The 27,839-nt window shown below is 48.9% G+C and overlaps 2 protein-coding genes across 5 annotated transcripts; one reads left to right on the top strand and one right to left on the bottom strand.

The window, feature by feature from the left end:
* Positions 1–118: 118 nt before the first annotated feature.
* PHYKPL (5-phosphohydroxy-L-lysine phospho-lyase) lies at positions 119–21,290 on the top strand (the record flags this gene model as incomplete). Its single annotated transcript, XM_084242374.1, has 12 exons — positions 119–177; positions 936–1,054; positions 2,097–2,256; positions 3,812–3,886; positions 4,627–4,714; positions 4,791–4,907; positions 6,322–6,404; positions 6,609–6,834; positions 18,445–18,599; positions 18,988–19,077; positions 20,431–20,561; positions 21,193–21,290. The coding sequence occupies 12 exons, from the start codon at positions 119–121 to the stop codon at positions 21,288–21,290; spliced, it is 1,401 nt and encodes a 466-aa protein (XP_084098500.1).
* Positions 21,291–22,300: 1,010 nt separating this feature from the next.
* HNRNPAB (heterogeneous nuclear ribonucleoprotein A/B) lies at positions 22,301–27,347 on the bottom strand (the record flags this gene model as incomplete). Of its 4 annotated transcripts, none has more annotated exons than XM_084244207.1 (7): positions 22,325–22,395; positions 22,671–22,811; positions 23,490–23,607; positions 25,301–25,432; positions 25,602–25,760; positions 26,237–26,405; positions 27,139–27,347. In XM_084244207.1, 7 exons carry the CDS (start codon positions 27,345–27,347, stop codon positions 22,325–22,327), a joined length of 999 nt encoding a protein of 332 aa, XP_084100333.1. The 4 variants fall into 4 exon arrangements, with proteins under 4 accessions (XP_084100335.1, XP_084100333.1, XP_084100334.1 ...); XM_084244208.1 differs by having other exon boundaries at positions 23,505–23,607; XM_084244209.1 differs by lacking the exon at positions 22,671–22,811 and having other exon boundaries at positions 22,301–22,395.
* Positions 27,348–27,839: the final 492 nt, after the last annotated feature.

Raw genomic sequence — 27,839 nt, 5'->3', positions numbered from 1 at the left:
GGGCGGGGGCGGGGCGGGGCCGGGGCGGGGCGGGGCCGGGGCGGGGCGGGGCCTGGGAGGCCGAGCTAGCGCGGGAGACCTCTCGGCGCTGAGTTCCCCCGCGCGACTGCCAGACACCATGGCCGCGGATCGGCGCGCCAAGGCCGAGACTCTGGCCCTGAGGCAGCGGCTGCTCAGGTACCGAGACGGTGGCGGGGCGGCGCGCCCACGCATGGCCAACGCGGAGCCAGCAGACTCCAGCCCCGCCCGACCTCCCCGGCCCCAGGTCCTCCGCCGCCCCCGCGCCGACCCGGCAGAGCCCTGGTCAGCCCGGCCGCTTCCCCCACCGCGTCCTCGCTGGGCCGCCAGCCTGCTCGCAAGCAGCTGCTCTCGAGCTCTTGGCAGCCTTTGCCCCCGCAGTCCGGAGCACCTCGCCCAGTGGCGACCCGCCAGCAAGGCCTGGAGTTGGCCCGAGAATGACCCTGGAAGGAACCGAAAGTTCATTTCAGGGTGGGGTTGGGGGTCGTTTCACAGGCAACCTTAGAGAAAGCCCGCCCTTGACCTGTGAGGAGGGATCTCCGTACAAGGGGCACGTGAGGCCGCAGCTGGCTGGACCGTGGGTCTCACCTAGCAGCAGGTCCACCTGGCTGGCAAGGGCCATTTAGGGCTAAAAGTCCCCAGCTAATAGGGGTGCCCTCCCTCACACCCATCCCAGCAAAGAGACACTGCCTTAGGGAGCCCCCCTAAGCCAGTGGAAATTAGGCTAAAATTACTTACGTTTTAGCGGTTTTCTTGCCCTATCCTTTTCCTCCTCTCCAGTCGCCTGTGGAATGGGAGGGTGAGGCAGGGAAGCACTATCTTGCCCTTCAAGCTTTTGTCCTTTCCAGAAAGGGTGGGGAAGGCCTTGTCCCTTAAGTCTTCAGTTGTGGCTGTCTACTCCTTGCCTGTCCCCACAGCTCCACCTGCAGACTCTTTTTTCCTGAGGATCCTATTAAGATTGTCCGGGGCCAAGGGCAGTACATGTATGATGAACAGGGGAAAGAATACATCGATTGCATCAACAATGTGGCTCACGGTCAGTATCATGTCCCAGTCTGGTGGGGCAGGAGAAGAGCCCCAAGTCTGGGAACCTGGTCCAAGGGTGATCCTTAGGTTGCAGAGCTGTGGAGACAACTTGGGTGGGGCTGAACCAGCATCTGTGTGCAGAAGAGGCCCAGTCTTTTGGGTGTAGCGTTAGATGTTTCTAAGTGGTAACTATGCTAAATTGGGCAGAAGTCAAAAAATTGGGCAAGACTTGGAAATCTGGGGTCCAGTTCCCAGCCATGACCAGCAACAGAGCAGGACCATAGGCAAGAGCCAAGGGTCAAGCCCCAGTGCCATCTCACATGCCAGACAAAGGAACTAAAGCAGGAATTCAGTTATCCAGATGGGGCCCACCAGAGCTAAAGAAAAGGGATTTCATGACTCAGCAGGCAATTTGGAGGTTAAAAGCAGGAACTCTAATCCTGGCTAGGTTCATATCCTTGCCCCTCCTCACCCCACTTTAGGGACTTTGTGATCTTGGGCAAGTTACTTAATTCTCTGTGCATCTGCAAAACAGATATAATACTAGGTATGCACCTCAAAGTATTTTGGAGGATTAAGTGAGTAGTGAGTTAATTTGTGTATCTTGCTTTGAATGTGCTTGGCATATAGTGTCTTAATAAATGTTCGCTGTTGTCATCATACCCGCCCATTGATCGGCCAGTGTGAGCAACATTACCACCGGCATCCCTGATTAGTGAATTAAACCCATCAACAAGTGCTCTGTACCCCAAATCCCATGCCATCCCCTCTCCCCCCGACCCTGTTTCTCTCAAGGGAAAGGCCTTATGAAACTTCCTTTAAAAAAAAAAATGGGTTTTCTACCTAGGATTTCTACCAGAGAGCTTTTGCCTTCTGCCAAAATCTCTTTTCTAGATCTCCCTTTCTAGAACCAGCATCTCTTTTCCCTACCCCCATCTTCAGATTCCCTTTCCTCTCCACCTCTCCCTCCAGGTTCACAGATGGGGCCAGGGGGAGGCAGGGTGGGACTGGCTGAGCAGAGCTAATGTGTGATGGAGGGGGGCCTCTTCCAGTTGGGCACTGCCACCCTCTCGTGGTCCAAGCAGCACATGATCAGAACCAGGAGCTCAACACCAACTGCCGATTCCTACACGACAACATCGTGGATTACGCACAGAGGCTGTCCAAGACCCTGCCAGAGAAGCTCTGTGTGTTTTATTTCCTCAATTCTGGGTAAGTGGACTGCGGCCAGCCCCATCACAAGAACTGAGACGAAGATGTGGGTGTAGTATAATGTAGCCAAATGAGTGTTTACTCTAGAGAGGCAGCCCTCGCTGGGCTAGGTGACTGTGCAAACTTGCTGTAGACCCCAGTGCTTACTCTGTTGGATCTAGTTCCCTGGCCTTTTAGTAAGGAATGCCATTAACTCCCTCCCTGAGACAGCCTGTTGCTTTATTTCTGCTTTATGTATACACAAGCACCTGGCTGGGGGCTACAGCTAAAATCCCTACCCTCAGCTGGTTGAGTAAGGAACAGAAACATGAAGTCATTTTTCGAAGAAATACAAGATTACTAAAAGGGGCCTTTGTCTTGGGGGGATGTATAGGGTGTAATGAAGCACAGAAGCAGTAGCACGGACTGGCATGCTCTGTGAGGGTCAGGGAGGGCTTCCTTAAAAACATGGCATTAGACCATGAGCTCTCTAGGAGATAACTAAATGAGGAGTAAAGAAGGAGGCTGCCCTGTCCGTCGGAATTGTTCTTGTCAAGGTTGGTCACCACACAAAACAGCCTGTGCAAAGGTCCTGCAGCATGGCACCCCAGCACATGTGAGGAACCAAAAGAAGCCAGCAAAGCTGGGGAGACGGTGCAAACCCACACTGGAGAGGGAGGCAGTGTCCATCACACAGAATCTTATCTGCCAAGTGAGGAATCTGTTTTTATCATCGGAAGATTTTAATCAAGCAAGTGAGTCAGCAGGGCAGGCATGCACACCCTAGGGGCCAGTTCAGCCAGGTGACAGGTGGTGGTAGCTCATATTAGGAATAGCAGTGGAGACAGAAATGTCAAGGATGCTAGTTCACAGAACCCGGAGAGAACATTTCATTGGGATTGTAGAGGTCAAACAACAGAAATGTATTTCCTCATCGTTCTGGAGGCTGGACAGCCAAGGTGCCCACAGGTTTGGTTTCTTTGAGGACTCTCTCCTTGGTTTACAGGTGGCCAACTTCTTACTGTGTCTCCACACAGCCTTTCCTCTGTGCATACACACCCCCAGTGTCCCTCTCTGTGTCCAAAACTCCCCTTGTTATCAGGACATCAATATGATTGGATTGGGGCCCATTTTAACTCATATCTTTGAAGGCTCTGTCTTCACAGTCCCATTCTGAGGTACTGGAGGGTTGGAGCTTCAACATTTGAATTTTGGGGGCACAATTCAGCCCATGACACCCCATTACCCATAGTAGAACTCGTCTGGTCCTCTTTTGGCACCCCGTTTCCATTATCCCAGTGATGTCTTTGCTTTGTTTTTTGGCTTTCATGGCACACACTAGAAGGTCAGGACTTGCCTGTTTTACTCACTATGCTTTCCCCAGCCCTTAGCGCAGAGGAGGCATTTGATAAATACTTACTATATGGATTTGAATGACTAACGTATAGTCTCCAGAAAACGTTCTTGCTGCTAGGAGGGCCCCTCCTTCCTTTTGGGTTTCTCTGTGGGAAGCAGGTAGCCAGGAGAGGAGTCCCTTGGGTGGCCATCCCTGCAGTGCTCACCTTCTCTGTTGTAGATCGGAAGCCAATGACCTGGCCCTGAGGCTGGCCCGCCGGTACACAGGACACTGGGATGTGGTGGTATTAGACCAGTAAGTAAGTGCCCCTCACCAACTTAGCTCCTCCAGAAGCTTGGGCCCACCATGTGTTGGAGATCTGTGAGGCTCTGACCTTGGATGCACTTGGAGGGGCCTGGACTGCTGAGGGAAGCATGAGGCAGTGGACTGGCCACTGAGGCACCCCACATATACCAAGGGTCCCTTTCTCCTGGTCCTGCCTTCTGGGAGAGCAGCATATAGGGAACAGAAATGCTTTGTAAGGATTGAGAGTTGGCCCCACAACATTTTTTGATATTAAAACTCTCCCCACTATAGCTCCCACATATTGAGCATCTGCTCTGCACAAGACCCAGGCCCAGGGGCTAGAGCATATGCAAGTACGATTCAGAAAGCTTGGGTCAAAGGGGTTGACTGTATAGTGATCATGTCAGCTAGACTCTGGTGACAAGCATAAAGTAGTGTACACAGATGTTGACGTGAGTCTGTAGAGCTATATAACATTAATAATAAGCTAGTGTTACTTCAATTTAAAAAATCCATTACAACCCTGAAGGAGAGAAGAGAGAACTGACCCAGAGAGGGTGAATGACTAGCCACCAGGTGAGTCCCCAGCCCTAGATTTGGGAGCTCCCAGATTTGAGTACCCCAGACTTGGGAGTTGTGTCAGAAAAGCTGATCTTCCCAGTGTGCCTCCTGAGGTGAGGAGGCTGTCATCTGGGCCAGGCAGGGAATATGCAGCCCTGGCCTGAACCCAGCCCCTCTCTCCTCCCCAGTGCTTATCACGGTCACCTGAGCTCCCTGATCGACATCAGTCCCTACAAGTTCCGGGACCTGGATGGCCAAAAGGAGTGGGTCCATGTGGTATGCACTGCCCAAGTGAGCAACAGGTCGGTGCCCGCCCCCCAGCCTTTGTGACAAATGCTGTCTTTCCCTTCAGGCACCCCTCCCAGACACCTACCGGGGTCCCTACCAGGAGGACCACCCCAATCCAGCTATGGCCTATGCCAACGAGGTGAAACGCATGGTCAGCAGTGTGCAGGAGAAGGGCAGGAAGGTAACTGCATCCACACGTGTCCAGTCCAGCGAACAGTAACTGTCACTTCCTCTGTTGCCACCCAGTGCTAATGCTAGGCAGCCCCCTCCTCCTTGGGAAGCCAGTAAGGGGCTATGTCCTGAGCACGGCAGGGATCCCAGGCCCAGACTGTGAGGGTGTGGCTGTGAAGGAGGGGCTGTGGAGGAGGTGCTGCCTGATTTCAGTCATAGGAGAGTAGGAGTTAGCCACCACAGGTGGGGTGGGGTGGGGAGTGCAAAAGGAAGGACATACCACATGGGTGCGGCCCGCATTGAGGTGAGGAGCCGCTGTGTGTGGGTCAGGCCGAGCTTGCAGGGGATGAACCTCCCAGCAGGCAGGACCTGTGTGCTGAGAACAACTGGTGCTGTGCTGACGTCCCTCCGATCATGGGAGCCTCTGAAGGGTTTTCAGAGGGAGGGTAGAAAGACCAGGGGGTGCACTCAAATGAGGGCAGGTGATATGAGGTTGGACCCAGAGCATGCAGGGGAGATGGGGAACAGCAGACAGGTGCCGTGTGGACCCTGGGAGAGCAGCGGCCATGGTGACAATAGAGGGAAGGCAATAAGCTTTTGGTGTGAGGCCCCCAGAAGGCCTTCCTGAAGGACTGGTGGCCAGGATATCGTAGACAGGCAGGCTTCCAAGGCTGATGAGGTCAGCCAAGTCAGACAAGGGCAACTTGGCCTATGTTTTTCAGCAGCACTTACCAACCTTCCTTACATAAGACTGCTCTGGTGGCAGCAGGGGTGGGGGACCGTTTCCTACCCTATCACCCTCCCCTTGTGGCAGTAGTGGCCTCTGAAGTAGCCCCAAGGCAGAACTCAGCTTGGAAGTCACAGCCGTAAATGAAATGCATCCTTGAAGAGTTTTAGCGGGACAGTGACCAGCCGTTTGGATGCAGGCGTCACCCTGGCAGGCAGTGGAGCATGGACTGAAAGGCTAGATGGCCTCTGCAGGTGGCCGAGGCTGAAGGTGGATGCAGCAGTGTTGGGTGGAGGGAAGGGGGTACAGAGATGTTACAGAGTGGGGTCCAATGCTGTGCTGATAGAAGCAGGAGCCAGATTTCTGTCCTAGGAAGAAGGCACAGGAGTGGTGCAGGTCACCAGATGGAGGGACAGGGAAGGAACAGACTTGTGGGGGGAAAAAAAACACTGGGCCCATCTGAGGCCTGCTAAGTACAAGGGGTCTGGAGGGATCCAGGTGGTGAGATCTGGTTTGAGGCCTGAAAGAAAACTGAGTCACAGACTTCAGATGCTATGTGAGCCAGAGAGAGGCCAAAGCGATGGCAGTGACTCATCCTGTTTGGCACCAGTTCTGAGGCAGCACTGGCAGAACACTTGCCACTCAGCACCCCCACCATGGTGTTCCCGACATCCCATCTGTCCCATCTCATCCACAGATTGCCGCCTTCTTCGCTGAGTCTCTGCCCAGTGTGGGCGGGCAGATCATTCCCCCTGCAGGCTACTTCCCAGAAGTGGCAAAGTGAGTAGGTGGGAGAGGATGCCCCAGGGAAAGCAGGACTGGAGGGGCTTCCCAACCTATGTTCCAAATTCCAACCTCAGCCTAACCTGTTTGCCCCTGAAGAAATAGTGGGCCCACCTTCCTTCGGCAGAGTGAGGATTCAGTCCAGACTCCGGGGCTAATCCCTCACCGCCATTCTCCGTCAGCTGTCTGTCCTCTGCACAGGCACATCCGCAGGGCCGGAGGGCTCTTTGTTGCGGACGAGATTCAAGTGGGCTTTGGCAGAGTGGGCAAGCACTTCTGGGCCTTCCAGCTGCAGGGGAACGACTTTGTCCCAGACATTGTCACCATGGGCAAGTCCATTGGCAATGGTCACCCTGTTGCCTGCGTGGCCACAACCCAAGCTGTGGCAAAAGCGTTTGAAGCCACTGGCGTCGAGTACTTCAACACGGTGAGTGAAGCCTCCGAAGCTGGGAGCACTGAGCCCCCACAGACTCCTAAGGTGCTGTCCGGGGTGGGGTGCAGCAGGTCAGAGGGAAAAAAAACAAAGCCTCTTCCAAAAGTAGCACTAATCCAAAAGCTGCCACAAGAAATCATGTCTTATGAAATATGTAGAAAGAACACAAACTTCCCCTTCTCCCTCCCAGCAGAAGCTGCCCACTGTGCTGGGTGCTGACTCCAAAGAGCCAGAGGAGGCATGGCTCCCTGTCCTGGGCATAGAGCTGAGGGCTTCCCTAAGTGAGGGTCCCTGTGTTGGCATGTTGAATGGGTGGGTGAGGGGAGCAATGTGGTCACCGGGGGCATCTCTGTAAAGAGCTGAGGGTCTGGACTGCTCCTGAGTGCAGTGAGGAACCGTGGAAGGGCTTTAATCTGGAGTGACAAGACCTGAAACACATTTGGGAAGGACCTCCAGCAATTAGTATGGAGAAAGAACTGGAAGACAGACTGTTCCACGCAGGAGAGGGGGAGGTCTAAATCTGGGTGTGGAGAAGAATAGGAAGGAACAGAGTTTTGTGGGGCAGAACTCACTGGGACTTCCCAAAAAAGAGCCAGCTTGAACTGGGGACTGGAACATGTCAGGATTTGCAAGGTGGCCAAGATTTGGCCGAGAAGGTCATAAGGGGTGAAGGCTGTGCCTCAGCGACCTGTCACGCTAGGCTCAGGTGACAGAGCCTCTGTCCTGGACAGGTTCACTTTCAGGGAAGGCAGCCTTATAGACATGGCCACAGTAGCATGGAAAAGGGCTGAGCCAGTTTAGCGTGTTCACAGCTGAAGACGGGATACCAGGCAGGAGGTAGAGGAGGGGTGCAGGACACGCTGTGGAGGCTAAGTCCTGGGAGCTAGTTCTAGAGGATAAGGAGGAATTATTTCTGTGAGGAGCATGGAGTGTGTTGTATTAGGAGAAAGACAAACAGCCTGATGAAGCAGGATGCTAATTCTTGTTGCTTTGTCACTCTTGAAGTGCGCATAGTTAGATTGCTCCATCCTTGGTTCAGAACGACTCCTTCTGTGTCCCTGCAAAGCCCTCATCGATTTCACCAATATTTTAAGCATCTAAGAAACCATCATCCCAAATGAAAGTTAGGACCTTGACAATAACCTATCCATTTGGCTGTCCTCCCACCCCAGGTAACCATCACTCTGACTCCCATGTTCATTAATTATTCTAGTTGTATGTTACTCCCCCAGAGCTGACTTCTTTATAACTGCAAGTTTGTGCCTTTGACCACCTTCACTCATTTTGGCCCCACCTCTATCCTATCACATCCAGTCTCTAGCAATCACCAGTGGGTTCTCCATATTTATAGAGTCCAGGTTTTTGTTTGTTTTAGATTCTACACATAAGTGAGATCATATGATATTTGTCTTTCTCTGACAAGATATTTAGGCATGTTGTCACAAATGACGACATTCCTTTCTTTTTATGACTGAATAATATTCCATTGTGTGCACATGTGTACATGTATACACTTTTCCTTTATTCCTTCACCCAACAGTGCACACTTAAGTTGTTCCCAGGTCTTGGCTGCTATAAATAATGCTGCAGTGGACATGGGAGTGCATATACATCTTTTTGAGTTAGTGTTTTCATTTCATTTGGAAAATACTCAAAGTAAAATTGCTGGATCATATGGTTGGTTTGTTTATTTTTTTTAATTTTGACAAACTCCATGCTGTTTTCCATAGGGGCTGTGGTCAGTGTGCATTCCTACCAACAGGGCATGAGGGTTCCCTTTGTCCCACACCCTTGCCTGTGCTTATTTCTTGTTTTGAAGATAGCCACTCTCAGGCTGCAAGGTGATCATGCTGTGGGTTTTATTTGTATTTTCCCAATGACTAATGTTGAGCACCTTTCATGTACCTGTTGGACATCCATATGTCTTTAGAAAAGTGTCTATTCAGATCCTTTGCCCATTTTTTAATCATATGATCTGGATTTGTTTTTATTGTTATTGTTGAGTTGTAGGAATTCTTTAAATATTTTGGATATTAGCCCCTTATCAGACACATGATTTGCAAATATTTTCTCCCACTTGGTTGATTCTTTTTTTGTTGTTGATGTTTTCCTTTGCTGTGTCGAAGTTTTTTTTTAGTTTGATATATCCCTGCTTGTTTATTTTTGCTTTTGTTGCCTTTGCCTTTCATAGCAAATCAAAGAAAATTATTGCCAAGTTGATATCAAGGAGCTTACCACCTGTGTTTTCTTCTAGGAATCTTATGGTTCCAAGTCTTACATTCAGGTCTTTAATCCATTTTGAGTTAACATTTTCGTATAGTGTAAGACAGTGGTTCAGTTTCATTCTTTTGCATGTGACTGTCCAATTTTCGTGGAATTCGATCTTTTATCACGTGAAATAAGATTTTCCATTCCTAATAATGATTTGTGTCTTAAATTTTATTTTATCTGCTTTTACAAACCTATTCCAGCTTTCTTTTGGCTAAAATATTCCTTATAATGTATTTTTCTACCCTCAGACTTTGTGTGTGCTCATGTTTTGTGTATTTCTTTTAACCTGTTTTTATGTAGAAGTTGGTATTTTCTACCTATATCTGTTATATTTGACTTTAAAGTGATGACTTTAGACAATTTAAATGTAACTAACATCTGGCCCTCTGTGGTGGCCTAGGGTTTAAGTCTCACCACTAACCACCACAACAGCCCACCGTGGTGGTCTGAGTTCCACCAGCCAGGGAGCTAAACCACATGGCGCAGCAGACCTCGCCTGTTTTGCCTGCTGCTCCCCTTAGTAGTATCTTTCAGTAAATTTGCCTGTTCTGCTCCCCACTCTGTCTCTGGTGAATCTTCTCACCCCCTGCCCGGTCTTCTAAACAAAAATAAATGAAATCTTTAAAAATAATAATTAATTAATGTAACTAACATCTTCATTATCATTTCGGTTTCTCATACTCTTCTGTCTCTTTTAGTCCTTCCTGTTTTAAGGATCTTACAAATACTTCACCCCAAATTATTTTCAATACCAGTTTTCACGTGGCAAACTTTCTAAGATCTTGTATGCCTACAAATAATTATATTGCACTCTCATGTTTAAATATTTTAGCTTAATATAAAATCTGTTATTTTCTTCAATAACTTTATTTTTCTTTTAAGATTTATTTATGTGTACAAGAACTGGGGTATAAGCCAGAGGTGTGGGGTGAAAGGATTCACCAGAGACAGAGCAGGGAACAGAACAGGCAGATCTACTGAAATACACTGCTGAGGGGAGCAGCGGGTGAGACAGGAGAGGTCTGCTGTGCCATGTGGGTCACCTCCCTGGCTGGGGATTGAACTAGTACTGCAGTGGCTGCATATAGCTTCATAGGTTGCGTCTTAACTCATTGTGCCACCAGGGAGGCCCCTATTTCCTTCAATACCTTCAAAAGTATATTCCATTGTTGCTTTGTACGCAGTGTTGCTATTGAAAAAACTGAAGTCACTGATTGTGTTTTAGTTATGAACTTCATATGCCATAAAATTTACTCTTTCCAATACCAGTTCAGTGGATTCAAATTCAAGTACAATTCAGTCATTTTTAGTATACTCAAACAAGTTGTATAACCATCACTGCTGTTGTAATTCCAGAACATTTGCATCACCAAAAAGCAAACCCTACACCCACTAGCAGCGGCTCCACGCTGACCTCTGTGCAGGCCCTGGCATTTAGCTTTCTGTCTCCACAGATTTGCCTGTCTTGCCATTTCATATAAATGGAATCCTTCAAGACATGACCTTTTGTATCCAACTTCTATCACATAGTATAATGCTTTCTCTTTTTTTTAAGATTTATTTATTTATGCATACAAGAACTGGGGTACGGGCCAGAGGTGTGGGAGGTGAGGGGATTCACCAGAGACAGAGTGGGGAACAGAACAGGTGGACTGACTCAAATACACTGCTGAGGGGAGCAGCAAGCAAGACAAGAGAGGTCTCCTGCACCATGTGGGTATCTCCCTGGCTGGGGATCGAACTCATGCTGTAGAGGCTGCAAGCAGCTTCACAGTACTGTGCTTAACCCCTTGTGCCACCAGGGAGGCCCACATACTATATTTTCAAAGTTTGTTCATGTTATAGCATGAAGCAGCACTTAATTCCTTTTTATGGGTAATATTTTACTCATGAATATATCCTGTTTTATTTATCCATTCTTCAATGAATGAAAATTTGGATTGTTTCCACATCTTGGCTATTACAAATAATGCTGCAGTGAACATTTGTGTACATGGCTGTGTGTGTGTATATATGTTTTTATAATAGATTTTCAGTTCTATTGAGAATATACCTATTAGTGGAATTGCGGGGTCATGTGGCAACTCTGTTTGACCTTTTGAGGAATGACAGACTGTTTCCAAATAGCTGTTTCCAAGACCAACCCATGCCCACCAGCAATATATAAGGATTCCAATTTCGCTATATTCTCTCCAGTACCTGTTAATTTCTGTCCTCACAGCCATCCTAGTGAGTGTGAAGTTGCATCTCATTTTTAATTTGCATTTCCCTCATGGCTAATGATGGATGTTAAGCTTCTTTTCATCTGCTGTTGACCACTGGGTTGTATTCTTTGGAGAAATGTCCATTCAAATCATTTACCCATTTTTTAAATTGGATTATATTTTTAGTGTGAAATTGTAAGAATTCTTTATGTCTTAAATACCAGATCCTTATCAAATACATAATTTGTAAATATTTTCCTCCATTCTATCTGGATTGTCTTTTCACTTTCTCGATGTCTTTAAAGATTGATTTATTTATACATACAAGAACTGGGATGTAAGCCAGAGGTGCAGAGGGAGAGAGGATTCACCAAAGAGTAGGGAGAGGAACAGGCAGATCCACTGAAACACACTGCTGAAGAGAGCAGCAGGCAAGACAGGAGAGGTATGCAGCGCCATGGGGGTGGCTCCCTGGCCAGCCAGGGATGGAACTCATCTAACTGGTGCTGCAGTGGCTGGCCATAGCTTGACAGCACTGTCTGTAACCCCTGCACCACCAAGGAGGCCCTGAAGTTTGTTTTTCCCACCACCACCCCATATAGCCCTTTGACTGTTTTTCTCTCCCCTCTCCTTCACTTCTTTTTTTTTTTCAAAGATTTATTTATTTATGCACACAAGAACTGGGGTACAGGCCAGAGGTGCGGGGGGTGAGAGGATTCACCAGAGACAGAGTAGGGAACAGGACAGGCAGATGTACTGAAATAGTCTGCTGAGGAGAGCAGCAGGCGAGACAGGAGAGATCTGCCGCGCCATGTGGAATTCTCGCTGGCCGGCCAGGATCAAGCCCACCCTGCAGAGGCTGCGGACAGCTTCACGGTGCGGCGCTCAACTGCCTGCGCCACCAGGGAGAGGCCCTATGGCCACTTGTTTTTTAAGTGTTTTACTTTGCCAAATTGTCCGTTATGTAAATGTCCAATATTTGTCTTTGTCATTCTGACAAAGACAGACAATATTTGTCTGTCATTGCTTAACTACACGTAATTCCCTTCAACTCCTTCCATTTTGCTGTAAATGGCTGCATTTCATCTTTCCTTATGCCTGAACAGTATTTCATTGTGTGCATATTTCTTGAACCAGTCCTCTGTCAATCGGCACTTAGGTGGCCTCCATGTCCTAACTGCAGTAAACACTAGAGCATGTAGTTTTTTTGAGTGGAGAGTTTCAATATTTGGACAGATGTCCAAGAGTGGGATTGCTGAGCCATACACCATTTTTTGTTTTTTAATCCAGATCGATTTCCAGAATGGTTACACCAGTTTACATTCCTACCCACAGTATTGTGTGGTTCTTTTTTCTCCACTTCCTCTCCAGCACTTCCTGGTTGTTGTTGTTTTTGTTGTTTTTTTTTTTAATATGTGCCATTCTCAATGGTATGATATCTCATTGTGGTTTTAACCTGCATCTCCCTTATTAAAAATAAAGATCAACATTTTTCCATATCTATTGGCCTTTTGGATATCCTCTTTGGTGAATTGGCCAGATATGCTGCCCATTTATTAATTGGGTTGTTTTTTATAAATCATGGGGTTTAGGGCCTCCCTGGTGTGGCAAAGGGTTAAATCGCAGCACTATGAAGCTATCAGCAGTTCGATCCCTGGCCAAGGAGGTGACCCACATGGCACAGCAGACCTCTCCTGTCTCGCCCGCTGTTCCCCTCAGCAGACTATTTCAGTACATCTGCCTGTTCTGCTCCCCACTCTGTCTCTGGTGAATCCCCCAACCTCACCTCCCACCTCTGACCTACACCCCAGCTCTTGTATGCATAAATAAAATAAATCTTAAAAAAATTAAAATCTTGGGCATTAGCTCCTTGTCAGTCATGTAATGTGTAAATATTTTCTCCCATTCAGCAGTCCTTTTAATCTATTTATATTTTCTTTCACTATGTAAAAGCTTTTTAATGAGATCATCCCAATTGTTTATTTTCCTTGCCATAGGGGTTGAGTATTCAAAAACATGTGTATCACTGATGTTGTGAACATTGCCAATGTTTCGTTGAAGCACAAGTTTTTAATTTTGATAAAGTTCAGTTTATTTTTCTTTGGTTATTTGTGCTTTGGACTCATATCTAACCATTGCCTGATCAAACAACATGAAGATTTCATTTTGTTTTCTTCTAAAATTATACAGTTTTAGCTCTTACATTAAGGTCTTTGATCCATTTTAACCCCTTTTTGTGTCAGGTATGAAGTAGCAGGTAAGGTAACTGGAGTCTTTTGCACATGGCTATCCTGTTGTCCCAATACCATTTGCTGAAAAATGTTCTCTTATTGAGTGGTCTTGGCACCCTTTTCAAGAATCAATTGATCATAAATGTATGCATTTTGTGTACTCTTGATTTTGTTCCATTGATTAGTTGATCTTTCCTCAGCTGCACAGTCTATTTTTTTTTTTATAGAGGCATTTTTTTTTATTTATTTGTTTGTTTGTTTGTTTGTTTTGTTTATACATGCACTGGGTACAGTCAGAAGCGCGGGAGGGTGAGAGAACTCACCAGAGCCAGAGCGGGGAGCAGAGCAGGCAGAAGGACCGAAGTACACTGCTGAGGGGAGCAGCGGGCGGCAGGAGAGGTCTGCGCGCCATGTGGGACCCTTCTCCAGTGGCCGGGGAGCAGCCGGGGATCGAACCGGCGCCGCAGAGGCCGCAGGCAGCTTCGCAACCCAGCGCTCAACCGCTGCGCCATTTTTTTTAAGATATTATTTATTTTTGCATAGAAGAATGGGGGTGCAGGCCAGAGGTGCAGGGATTGAGAGGATTCACCAGAGACAGAGAGGAGAACAGAACAGGCAGACTGACTGAAGTACACTGCTGAGGGGAGCAGTGGGTGAGACAGGAGAGGTCTGCTGCACCATGTGGGTTTAGCTCCCTGGCCGGAGATTGAACTCCGGCATGAGTAGTGATAGCACTGAGGCTTAACCCTTAAGCCACCAGGGAGGCCCCTGGACAGTCTAGACTGTTACAGCTTTGCAATGTTTTGAAATCAGGCCATGGGTCCCAAAAAGTGAGAAATGCTTGTGTATTGTGAACTGATCACTACAATAAGTCTTACATCCATCACTACAGTTACATTTTTTTTCTTGTAATAAGAATTTTTAAGGCCTGCTCTCAGCAATGTACATGATAGTTGTTACTGACAATAGTCCCCATGCTGTACATTTCACCCGTGTCTTTTTTTTTTTTTTTAAAAGATTTATGTATTTATACAAGCACTGGGTACAGTCAGAAGCGCGGGAGGGTGAGAGAATTCACCAGAGCCAGAGCGGGGAGCAGAACAGGCAGAAGGACCGAAGTACACTGCTGAGGGGAGCAGCGGGCGGCAGGAGAGGTCTGCGCGCCGTGCGGGACCCTCCTCCGGTGGCCGGGGAGCAGCCGGGGATCGAACTGGCGCTGCAGAGGCTGCGGGCAGCTTCGCAACCCAGCGCTCAACCGCTGCGCCACCGGGGAGGCCCTGTGTCTTATTTTTTTAATAACTAGAAGTTATTTCACCCACCTTCCTGTCTTTTGATAGCTTGTTATGTCTAGGTATGGAACTCATTAGTTTATTCATTGAGCCAATTGGATATGTAAATTGTTCTTGGATTTTTTTCGCTAAATCAAATTTGGGAAGTTTTGATCATTGTTTCTTCTATTCTTTCTCCCCTTTTTCTGGGACTCCCATTTGGTATATGTTCACATCCACTGTTGTGCCCCACAGACCTCTGACGCTGTGTTCAGTTTTTTGTTTTCTTTTCTCAATGACGTATCTTCAAGTTTTGCTCATTCTTCCTCTGCCTGCCCAAATCTGGAGTAAAGCCTCCTCTAGTGATTTTTTCATTATAGTTCTACTTTTATTTTTTTTTTTTTTTTTTTATAATTTTTTTTTTTTATAGAGGCATGTTTTATTTATTTATTTGTTTGTTTTTTGTTTTTGTTTATACATGCACTGGGTACAGTCAGAAGCGTGGGAGGGTGAGAGAATTCACGAGAGCCAGAGCGGGGAGCAGAGCAGGCAGAAGGACCGAAGTACACTGCTGAGGGGAGCAGCGGGCGGCAGGAGAGGTCTGCTGCGCCATGTGGGACCCTCCTTCGGTGGCCGGGGAGCAGCTGGGGATCGAACCGGCACCGCAGAGGCCGCAGCTTCGCAACCCAGCGCTCAACCGCTACGCCACCGGGGAGGCCCATATAGTTCTACTTTTAACTCCAGAATTTCTATTTGGTTTTTATCATTTCTGTCTCGTTTGATATTCTGTATTAGGTGATACATCATTTTCATAAGTTGCTTTTTAGTTCTTTAGATGATATGGTTTCCTTTAGTTCTTTTGACATATTTATAACAGCTGATTTAAATCCTTATGTAAGGACTTGAGATAGGGTTTCCTTGGGGATTGCTTCTCCCACACTCCACCCCTATATATGGACCATGGTTTCTCCTTTCTCTGTACACTGCATAATTTTCTGTTGAAAATTGTACAATTTAGGGGCCTCCCTGGTGGTGCAGGGGGTTAAGACGCAACCTATGAAGCTATCCACGGCCACTACAGCACGAGTTCGATCACCGGCCAGGGAGCTACCCACATGGCGCAGCAGACCTCTCCTGTCTCGCCTGCTGCTCCCCTCAGCAGTGTATTTCAGTCACTCTGCCTGTTCTGTTCCCTGCTGTCTCTGGTGAATCCTCTCACCTCCACACCTCTGGCCTGTACCCCAGCTCTTGTATCCATAAATAAATCTTTTTTTTAAAAATTGTACAATTTAAATAATATAATGGGCCTCCCTGGTGGCCTAGGAGTTAAGTCTCAGCACTATCACCACTTCAGCCTGAGTTCAATCTCCAGCCAGGGAGCTACCCACATTGCACAGCACACTGCTCCTGTCTTGCCCGCTGTTCCCCTCAGCAGTATATTTCAGTAGAGCCACCTGTTCTGCTCCCTACTCTGGCTCTGGTGTATCCTCTCACCCTCTACACGAAAATAAATAAAAACTAGTAAGTAGATAAATAATGTGGCAACTTTAGAAATAATATTCCCTCCCCATGGTTTATTGTTGTTGTTGCCTATTTGTATTTTTTTTTTCCTGAACTAATTCTGTAAAATCTTGTGTTCTTTGTCATGTGTCACTGTATTAGCCTAGTTGCTTAGTGGTCATCTGATGATTAGACAGAAATCTCAACTGTCTGGAAGTGAGAAATCTCTCAGCCTTTGACAAGGGGTACTGGGTGCACGTTGGGGCATGCCTTCAACTCTCAGCCAAATGGTTTACACCTCCATCTCAACCCTTACTTCCTCCTTCTTCAGAGCTTCAAAGTAGCCAATGGTGAGAGCTCAGGCTTTTCTGGGCCTTTCCTAAATATGTACATAGCACTGGGCATGAGCATAGCCCTATGCATATGCATGGCTTTCTAGATTCCCAGGATAATCCTTTTTTTCATTTCCTTTCTTTTGTTCCTCTGGAGTCATCTTGAGGGAAGACCTTTCTATTATGCTTGTTTGGCATCTTGGCTAAGTCATGATTCTAAACCAAAGATGCTATTAGTAGGTAGATACTCACATTTTAAGGAGTTCACAGTTATTGATAGTAAACAATAAGCAGCCTCAAACCAGCCTGTGTCCATCACACACAATTTATTTTGGACATATCAGAAAGCTGTCTTATAGTAGAAACACCTAGGAAGCGTCGTGTGATCTCAGGTATGAGATTTTCAAGATGGTCTACAGGATGCCAGTACTCACCCATTATAATGGCTGCAATTAAAAAGACTCACAATTCCAAATGTTTTTGAGAGTGTGGAACAATTGGAATTTCATAATCTAATGGTGTGTTTGTAATGTCTCTACCACTTTGGAAAGCAGTCTCACAGAAAGCAGTTTCACAAAAGTTAGCCATACTTTTATCATACAACCCAGTAGTTCCACACCAAATGAGAATGTATGGTTACGAAAAGACTTGTCAATAAATGTTCATAAGTGCTTTATTCATCACAGCCAAAAATCAAAATAACCCAAGGTTCCATCAACAGGAGACTGGGTGAATCTGTGGTATGCCCATACAATGGAATACTATGCAGCAATAAAACTACTGAAATACACAATATTGATACATTTCCAAAACATGCTGAGCAGAAGCCAGGCACCAAAAGGCCCATATTCTATGATTCCATTTATATGACAGTCTGGAAGAGGCAAAATTATATAGTGACAAAAGCAGGTCCACTGCTGCTTTTGAATGACATTTTTAAAATATGCAGCTGATTGTATTATACTTCAGTAAAATTGATTTTTTAAAAAACAGTTAAAAAGGTCTACAAGAGCCACCCTTGATGGTGACTCCAAACACAGGTTCCCTTATGGACACCGGCAGGGCCAGGTAAGGGCAAATGAGTCAAAGCGTTGAGAGTGCCTTGTGGGCACAGCCCAAGCCTATGTGGCCAGATAAGCTGGGTTTGTGAGAAATATGGTTTCGTGTGGATTCTCTTATTTTAAAATGTTAGCACCTAATCCAAAACTTGTAATGGGCAGCTCTCCTCCCTGCCCACCTGTGACTATGCAGCAGTCTTTTTCCCTTTCTCCTTTTGCTAATAAACCTGTCATTTTAAAATGTTCAAAAAAATAAACCTTTTAACATGCCACACAAGCTAAGCAAAATGAATCCAAGGCTGCATGCACCCTAAAATGTGCCACAGGCTCAGAAAGTTGAGCCATGAACTGTGTGAATCAGTGGCTTTTCTTGGGTGTGGCTTTGGCATGCTGCTCTTGACCCTCCTTGAAGGGGGTGGTAGAAACCAGTCTGATGCTATGACTCTGTACCATGGGCCCTAAATTTCTTGACAATACACCAGTTGTGGGAATGCACAGCACACCCTCTCTCCAGCTCTCTCTTTGTGGCCCCTGGAATTCCTAACGTGGATTACAGTCACAGTAGCACCTGGAAAAGCAGGACAGCCCACAGGGCCTCAGGGGATCCCCATTTACAGCTGAGCACTGAAGGGTTCAGGCCAATGCTCTTAAAGTGCCCCTAGGATGTGTGGCACTTGCTGCCTTCACCCTCCCTGGGGATGCTCTGCTGGGCACCTGACATGCCTTGTCCCCTGGCTCAGTTCGGGGGCAACCCAGTGTCCTGTGCTGTGGGCCTCGCTGTCTTGGACGTCCTGGAGAAGGAGCAGCTGCAGGCTCACGCTGCCTGTGTCGGCAGCTTCCTGATGAAGCTCCTCGGGCAGCAGAAAGCCAAACATCCCATCATCGGGGACATCAGGTGAGGCTCTGAGCCAACAGTCACCACTGCCAACCCAGCACCTGCTGGGCTCTGGAGTGGTATCTTCCTTCACCTCCTCACCCCCTCATTGGCGGGAGTTTTTATCTCCACGGAGGAACTGAAACACTGCACTGTGATAGCGCCAAGATAATTGCTCCAGAAAGGGCAAAAGCCAGCCTTCAAACTTGACTCTCAACGGCCCCCCTCCTCCACTTCCTCATCACAGTTACTTTCTGAAACTGTTTCCCACCCTCCAGGGGTCCCTACTACTCTCAGCCTCCCTAGGAGGCCGAGGTAACAATTCCCAGTGAACTTTTCAATGGGTGTTTGGCTAAGACCAAGGACTATGGTCCTCGGGCCTGGCCTGAGATGCCACCTTCTGTTCCAGGGGCGCTGGGCTCTTCGTTGGTGTGGATCTGATTAAAGACAAGGCAACAAGAACACCAGCAACTGAAGAGGCCGCCTACTTGGTATCCAGGTATTTTTTTCTTGAAACATGTCTTTGCAGTACCTCTCCTTTCGCTGTTACCAGGCATTGCGCCCAAAGGGGGTGGGCTTCAGAGCCTCTGGGGGGACAGGGTGGTGGGAACAGCTTAATTGTGCATCCCAACCACTCTGCACATGGAGAAAATGGCCCACCAGGCCTGGATCCCCAGCAGCACCAATCAGACCCAGGCTGCCTAAGAGAAGCACTTCTCCAGAGCCTCACTGGGGTCTATATGTAGCACTCCCCACCCCCATTCCCAAAGCAATGGGTTTTAGGGGTGGCAAGACTCAGATGCCCCAGCACTTTTCCTGTTTTGCTTATTTTCACTTGGCAGGACCCAAGCCTTGGGGCCTTCCCCCTCCTGGCATGATTTCTTTTTTGTCTTCTTTCCTAACGCCTGTTACTCCCCTCCTCTTCTACCTCAACTTTTAAGATGTATATATTCTTGCTCAGATTGTAAAGTGGACTGTTCTGAATTCAGTTTAAAAAAAAAAAAAAAAAAACCCAGACATGTTATTTGAGACTAACCCTAAGTGGCCCTCAGTCTCCATGGCCTCTACTAGTTAGGCACAGCCACCACCTCACCCTCCTTTCCAAAAGCTTGCAAGTCACGGACTCAGTAATCCACTAGGGACTTACAGAAACCAAGCTGGAGATGTCCCGCCAATCACACTGCTAGGCAGTGGCAGAGCTAGCTGGATGTAAAGTCCAGACCTTGTTCTAGCACAGTGGTCAGTGCCAGGCAGAAAGGGAGCACAAGGCAAGCTAAAGACATGCCCCAAATTGGGAGGCATGTGTGGTCATTAGTGTGTAAAATCTTATCAGAAGCTCCACCACCACCACCCCAAGGACAAAGTAACTTCCTGAAGTGCCAATGAGCCTCCGACAATGATAATGGTGAGTAGGGTAGTCGTCCCAAAAAGAACTTGAAATTAAAACTGGTTAGTCCCACCTGAGATTACAAAATAACCTAAGGGTAAGGTGCAGAATCAGGTTGACAGGGAAGTTACTGCTCTACATGTGCAAATGGTAGGCATCTTCCACCCAGAGTAAACCGTAGGTGTCACATGAGCCAGACTTAAGTGAGAAATGCAGGAACCCTTACTATCTACATTGGTGCCCCCACGTGGCTCGAGATGAGGCAAGGCCCCACCTCAGGTGCAACAGGCTTAGCACCAGGTACTAGGCACCTCAGGCTGGGGCCGCAAGTGGATTGTGTAGGCATGAGAGGTACAATGGTGTGTCCTGGTATGAACTGGCGTATGAACAGCTTTGAGGGCAGTGTGGCTGAAGCTCCAACCATGAGGCCAAGGTCATGTGAAGGGTCCTTGGTGGTACTTACAGGCTGAAGGAGAACTTTATTTTGTTGAGCACTGATGGCCCCGGGAAGAACGTGCTGAAGTTTAAGCCCCCAATGTGCTTCAGCCTGGACAACGCAAGACACGTGGTGGCAAAGCTGGATAACATCCTGACAGTTAAGTAGTTCATTTATCTCTGGAGCCCACCCAGAGTATGCCCTGGACAGTGTAGGGAGCAGCAAATGAAGAGAATCCTCCTGCCTAGGACCTTTCTGTTCTTGCCTGTACCTGGGAAAAGCTTCCTAAGTCAAGTAAGTCCCAAATGTATTGTGAGTATGGAGACCCCTGTGTTCTTAACCCTCCCTTGAAAGGTGGCAGGACCCTCATGGCTATATTTGAAAGTAGGATCTTTAGCTACTAAAATGAGTTTTGCATCCAGGACTGTTGACATGCAAAATGAGTGCTCTTCACATTTCCAATCCCCCAGAGAAAGTTTAAGTCAACCCAATTCAACTTGCCTGTGCACTAACAGACTGCTCAGTGGGGGGGCCCTAAATAGGCCAAACCCCTTCTCATGGTAGAGATCAGAGAAGCCCGCCCCCCCACACACACACACACACTCTCTCTCTCTCTCACCCCAGCTCACTGGAGATAAGAGGGGCCCAGTCCCTGTTAACAATTGGAGTTGGCACAAGACCTGCTTGGGGAAAGGAATGAATTTTCAGTGAGCCTGGGGGAGGAAAGAACTAGGGGGGCTTGAGGTCTTCAGCAGAGGCAAAAAGGTTGAAATCTAATTATCTTTTTTCAGACATGGAAGAAAAGGTGAAAAGTTGTGAGACGCTGAGGCTAGAGCCAGGAGGCAGCCCTGGTACTTTAGGTAAGTGGGCCTACGCCTCTTGCTCTTGAGACCCTTGCCATCAACATGGCTCTTTACTCCTCAGCAACTCAAGCTTCCCTCTCCCATAAGCCAGCTTGTTCAATACTGGCTCTGGCTAGCCCCAGGGCTCATCCCCATCAGAAATACTTGCAAATGGACCGCAAGGAATGGCCCCTATGACATTGCCCCACCTTGCTGGGATCAACAATCTCATTTCCCTAGGCCTAATCAGGTTTTCCCAAGCACCCCATAGCCACACTGCCCCGGGGACAGTAACCCTCAGTTTACTTCCTGCATAGCTGCCTGACACCTCCAGCATTTTCTCTAAAAAAATTAAAAGTCCTGGGCAGAGCAGAGTCAAGAAGGTCATGGAAGGTACTGGAGGGCTTTCCAAAATGATCAGCAGCCTCAGTTCAGCCCCGACCGGGCCAAGCTGAGTAAAAGCTTGATGCAGGAGGTGGCCCCAGCACCCGGAGGCACCTAACACCCCCTGTTCATAGCATACCCCACACTCACCCAGGTTTGGGGGTTTTTAAATTTTTATTTCAAAAGCTTGGATAGCTTCAATATCCAGGTCGTGGCAAAATCAGGACACGTGTAAAATACCTTACAATACATTAGATTCCCAAAAGGTACCAAAAAGTACAGTAAAATTAACACTTCCATTACAGGAAATGTATGACACAAATAATATAAAATTAAATGGTGAAAAAAAGGTGACACTGGTTTCCTAAGATACAGTTTTACTCTTTACAACCAGGGTCCACAGGTCCAGGCTGCAGAGCGGCAGCGGGAAGCAGACCCTCCAATCTGGTTCTGGGTAACCTGTTACTAAAATTAGCCCATATTGCCGCTCGGGACTGAGACCCACACGCTGCCTAAAACAACTAGAGCTCTGGAAATAGTAAACAGGAGAGTGATTTCCAAGGGGAAAATTTTAAATAAGATGCACATGGGATAGGCCATAGAAAGTTTGCCAAGTTAAATTTGGTACATAATTGTTTGTGTTCACTTGATATCCAAACAAAGCGTGTGCGGTCAGCTGGGCACTCCTGCAGAAGCCTCAGTATGGCTTGTAGTTATTCTGGTGGCCACCGCGTCGCTGGCTCTTCCCGTAATTTGTACTACCCTGACCTAGGGACAAGAACAATGATGATAGCAGCTACAACTTACTGAATATTTACCCCTGTGCCAGGCGCTTGACATGCATCCTCGTCGGAGCCAAGATACTTTCCCCACCTTCTGATACCCGTAAGCTCAAGAGGTCAAATTTCATAGCTCCAGTGACCAAGCCAGGCCACAAAGCCCAGCCTGTCAGACTCCAAAGCCCCTGCTGCCAATGGCCCCTGCGCTGTCTGTCCTGCCTCCCGGGTGGGTGAGCGGATGGGGCCTCCCTCTCTCCTACTTACTGTAGTCGTAGCCGGGGCCGTAGCCGTAATAGCCATAGGGCGAGTAGTCGTAGCCGCCATAGCCGGGCCCGTAGCCCTGCTGGTAGCCGTAGCCCTGGTTCCAGTAGTTGCCGTAGCCCTGATTCCAACTCTGACTCTGACCTGTGGGGGGAGCAGGGCACAGGGGCCCATGGACCATTTAGCACACGCAGGAGCTAGGATGGAGGAAATCCTGCCCTTTGGGTGGCGGGGTTACTATGGCAACTGAGGTAGAAATCAAGGAATTGCTATCATAGTATAGAGGGCCTGGGTCCAGCTCTGTACCTGAGACCCGAGCAAGGGATCAGAGGTCAGACAGAATGGGACAGAACACTAACTTTGCTCCAGACCAACGAGGCAGCAGCTCACTCACTGGAATCACCCTGATCACCACCACCCCCTTTCCCTGGCAGCTTGGCCTTGATAAGGATGGAGTTCAGGCTTTGGAGTCAGAGGGGCCTGGGACCAAAGGAGGTAAAGCGCCTGGCACAGCCCTACATTGTGCCCACCCCACCCACAGGTGTACCAAGACTCAGGACTGCCATAGAGCCAAGCACAACCCGTTGTACCTCCCAACCTTGAGCGTGTAGCGCAAAGGACCCCTCTGCCCCATGACCCCAAGCCACACAAGAAACTGGCTCTTCCATTCCAAGCAGCAGCAGCACCTCAGCCCAAGAGAACCATTGTGGCTCCTGCCCACCTGATCCATCAAGCACCAGGGGCCAGAGAGCCCCCAAGACAGGCAGAGCAGCTCCATGCAGGCAGGGCAACAAGACCCATGTTCATCTGGGTTCTACTCACCTCCACTTCCGCCACCGCCACCACTGCCACGGTTTCCTCGGTTGCGGTTCCCGCGACCCCCAGAACCATACTGCTGCTGCTGATAGACCTCTTTGGGCTGGGCCACCTTGATTTCACACTGAAAAGTCAAGAGGACAGTGGGTCAGGGACCATGCACAGACCCTCACTGATGAACAACCCTCACTGATGAACATTCAGATGGCAGATCTGGCCCATCACTTCAAAACCAAAATATGCTGGGGTGGGAAGTCACATCAGGCTAGCAACTCTCAGCACAACCGAAACCTAGATGGACAAGCCTCACACTAGGGCCTTTCTGCTGTGGGCAGGTGACATGTCCAAGTGGAAGACGACCAATGCCACCCAGTCCATTGTATTTAGACCGCACCAAGTGGCAAGACTGATGCCACATTGGTCCTACTGGACAAGGGAATCAGATGGTTTTCTGGATGAAAAGGCCTTATGGGATAAGGAGGCTTTCTAACTCCTTTTTTTTTTCTTTTATAGAAGAAATGAAGCATCCCACCACCCAGTAAATCCACCTCTGCTGACCCTGACCTCCATCAAGTCAGCCCAAGCAGGGCTTGCCTGGGGCCATGCTGCAACCCCATCCTCTTCCAACACTGATCACTGTTGGGATGGGCCAGCTATCTGTCCCCTCAGGGTCCAGAATCAATTATTCTTTTGCTCAAAAATCTGCCTTCTATGAGTGGGTGTAGGCTGAGAAACCTTGCCAGAGCTCCTACTTCTATAAACCAGAAATGTATTTTCCAAGAAATTCCTCAACAGCTATCTACCCCCATTAAGGACAGGAGTAAAACATACTGGCTTACTCCTATAAAAAAAACAGAAAACATTTTCTCTCTTGTTGAATTAAAATGCTGACTACAGCCAGCCAGACACACACTAAGGTCTACTACCAGCAGATTAACCAAAACTACCCCATAGGCTCTCTCTGCGCCCTTTTCATGTTATGCACAGCAAAGTATACACTAAGGTTAACAACAGATCACCATCTTACACCCCACCCCAAATTAAAAAGGGTCCTACCCTGAATCCAAATCTTAATTCTCAGCAGGACTGAGGCTTCCAGAGTCTCACCCTACCTATCCCACCTTATCTGACTGCCACTCCTGCTCAGACAGGGTCTGCCACACCCTGCAATGGCCCCACCCTCAACTCCCAACTGCCTCTTGGCCACCTGGTGATCTACATGAACTACTTTCTTCTAGAGTTCAGAGAGGAGATACCAACCTCTCGCTCTACTCACTTCAAAGCAAAACCACCCCTTGATTTAAACTGCCCAGGGCTGTGGGAGTTCTTTGGGAAGGATCTCTGTCTGGATGTGGGTTTATTAAACAAGTACCCAAAGAGGTTGGAAATAAAGATGTTGTGGCAAACAGACAAGAAAATATGCAACATTGTCCATAGAAGACAAATACAGCAACCAGTAAATGACATTAGTTCTAGAATCTTCTGAAATCTTAACTGCAGGCCTTATACACCTTGGGCTCTAGTTCTAGGACACTGTGACCGCTAGCTTTAAGTGAGGACTCAAAGAGGCTGTTAAACATGCTCTAAAACAGATCAAACATACTACGCGCTCTCCTGCCTCACATCTGTATCTACTGTCATTCCTACCAAGCAAGGAGTTCCTGAAAGGATAGGGCCATTTCCCCTAATCAGAGCAACAATCTCTGCATCACACAGGCTATGCTGGAGAGCTCTTACAGGCAGCCCCCCCCCCCAACCCACACTTTCAAGTGCCAGCTCTCCACCAGTTGGCCAGGCATCAGAGCCAAGGACTTTACCTTGCTTCCACTGATGGTATGGAACTTTTTCTCCAGAACTTTTTTCACAGGTTCCTCTTCTTTGAAGGTGATGAAGACAAAACCCCGTCTCTTATTTGACTTAGGATCCATTGGAAGTTCAATGGCCTCGATCTGTAAACACAGGAAAAACTCAGTACCAGCGCCCACCCCCTACCTATGGCTTAAAAGGAACCCACAGAGGAAAAAACCCAGAACCTGAGAGAGTGAAAAAGAAACCTTGCTGAAGGCGCCAGTCAGAACTGCCAAGGACCAGACGGACCTCAGGTGAAGGGTCACTCACCTCCCCAAACTCGCCAAAATATTCTCTAATCTTCTCCTCAGTGGCTTCAGGATTCAGACCCCCCACAAAAATTTTCTTTACCGGATCCTTCTTCATAGCCATGGCCTTTTTAGGGTCAATGACTCGGCCATCCAATCTGTGCTCCTTCTGGTCCAGTACCTATAGCAACAGCAGGAAGTTGGATTCTAACTCAGCAGAACCACCCTGGAATAAAGCCCTTCTTTTGGATCCACAACCTCTAACACAGGCACACAGAAAGAAACCTTTCAAATCTTGCACCACCCTGAACTATCAATCCAGTTTTCTGCAGACTTTAAATACAGCTGGTATTTGCAAATGCCAATAACCACCCCCCACCCAGCCCTTGGCCCCATGCTATAGGCTCTTCCTGGGCAGGCAGTCCTAGATTAAGTAAAACAGTGTCCAGAATAGACACAATGAGATAATATATATGAACTATCACCAGCCCATCCTCACTCCAATTAATCTGTATTCATAATCCCTCCAAAAACAGGAAAATTCCGAACCTCTACTTTTCCCAAAGAACTCCCCACATGCAGAACACAAACTTACCAAGTTCTAAGAATGTCACCTCTTAGGCACAGAGACCACTGGTAGAAAGTAGTCTGGCTTACCTTCTCCACACTGGCTGCGTCTTTGAAAAGGATAAACCCAAACCCTCTTGACCGTCCAGTGTTGGGATCCATTTTTATTGTACAGTCAACGACCTCTCCAAATTTGGTAAAATAATCCTTTAGGTCCTTTTTGCTGGTATCCCAGCTCAGGCCACCAACGAACATTTTTCTGAAATGACAGGGTGAGACACATGGCAACAAGTCTTGTAAGAAAGCTGTGGCTTTGGAAGGGCTGGCACCGGCCAACTTTCCCAAAACAGTAATAAAGTCACCATCGGGAACAAAGGTCCTAAGAGTTCCACCTTTGGAAGATGTTAGCTCTCCAATACCCTCCCAAATTCAAGTAGCTTCATGAGACTATGCAGCCCACGACTTGGAGGAAAAGGAAAGGTAACCTCTCCAGGGGTCTAAGACCTGAGCGCACACTAATAGCAGCAGTTTGCCTAGCAAACCACGTATCAAAAGCCTACGGTCCCTGCAGTCTTCACCACCTCCGCGAACTCGGAGTTCTTAAGGAACTCGAGATTTCCGGGGGCCGAGACCGCGTTCAGCCCGTGACTCCGCCCTCGGCAGGAGGCGGAGGAGGGAGGGCGCGACCGGGTGCACGCCAACTCCGCCCACGCAGCCCCGCGCCGCCTGACACCCGGTCCGCCCGGGGTCCGAGCGCGGGGCCCGTACCCGGCCGCCACCCCCAGCCCCACGCGGCCGGCCCCGGGGCGGCGCCAAAGTCCCCGCAACAAACTCCTGCAAACTCCAGCGCGGGCGGCTGGCGGGCGCCTCGGAGCCGGGCGGAGGGCCGCAAGCAGGCCCCGGCCACCCGCCCCTCCCCCCGCCGCGTGGCGCCAACAAAAGGCGGCCCCGGAACAAAGGCGGCGGCCCCGTCGGCCTGCGGCCGCACCTACCCCGCGTCTTCCTCGTTCTTGCTGGCGTTTATCTGGTCGCCCTCGGCGCCGTTCTGGTTGCCCGTCGGGGGCGCCGCACTCCCGCCTCCAGCGCCCGTCGCGGCCCCCGAGCCGGCCCCGGCCGGTGACTCGCCTTCGGGGGCGGCCTCGTGCCCGTTCTCGGTGGCGCCCGTAGTCTCCATGGGCTGCTCTTCACCCGCTTCCGACATGCTAGGCCGGGAGGCGGCGGCTCCTGCAATGAGCGGCCACATGCGGTCAGGCCCGCACGGTTCCCGCCCCGGCGACCGCCCGCCGCCCGCGGGCCCGGCCGCTCACTCACCTCGCCGCCGATGACGCCGCGGGGCCCGCTCGTCCCCACCCGCCGGGAAGGCGCCGCGACTTGGCCGCGCTCACGCTCGCGCTGTCGGGCCTCGCCTCCGCCCGCTGACGGAGCCGCCGAGACCTCGCGCCCTCCTCCTCGGCCGCCGCGCCGAACCCACTGACCCAAAAGCTGGCTCGGGCCCGCGCGGTGCCGCTGCCTGACAATGCCGACTCGTGGCGCTCTTTATAACGCCGGAGCCGAGCCCACTTCGCAACAAGATGCATGCTTATTGGCTGCGTCCTCACATCATTCAACCCTGCACCGGCGTCCTATTGGCCGCAGGGTCTCGCGCACGCTAGAAGCGGGCGGGCTTTGTCCTCATTTTAGAACCGGCGCGAGT

Source organism: Talpa europaea (assembly GCF_964194135.1).
Source record: "Talpa europaea genome assembly, chromosome: 9".
NCBI lineage: Eukaryota > Metazoa > Chordata > Mammalia > Eulipotyphla > Talpidae > Talpa > Talpa europaea.
This window is presented reverse-complemented; position numbering and strand designations above follow the sequence as displayed.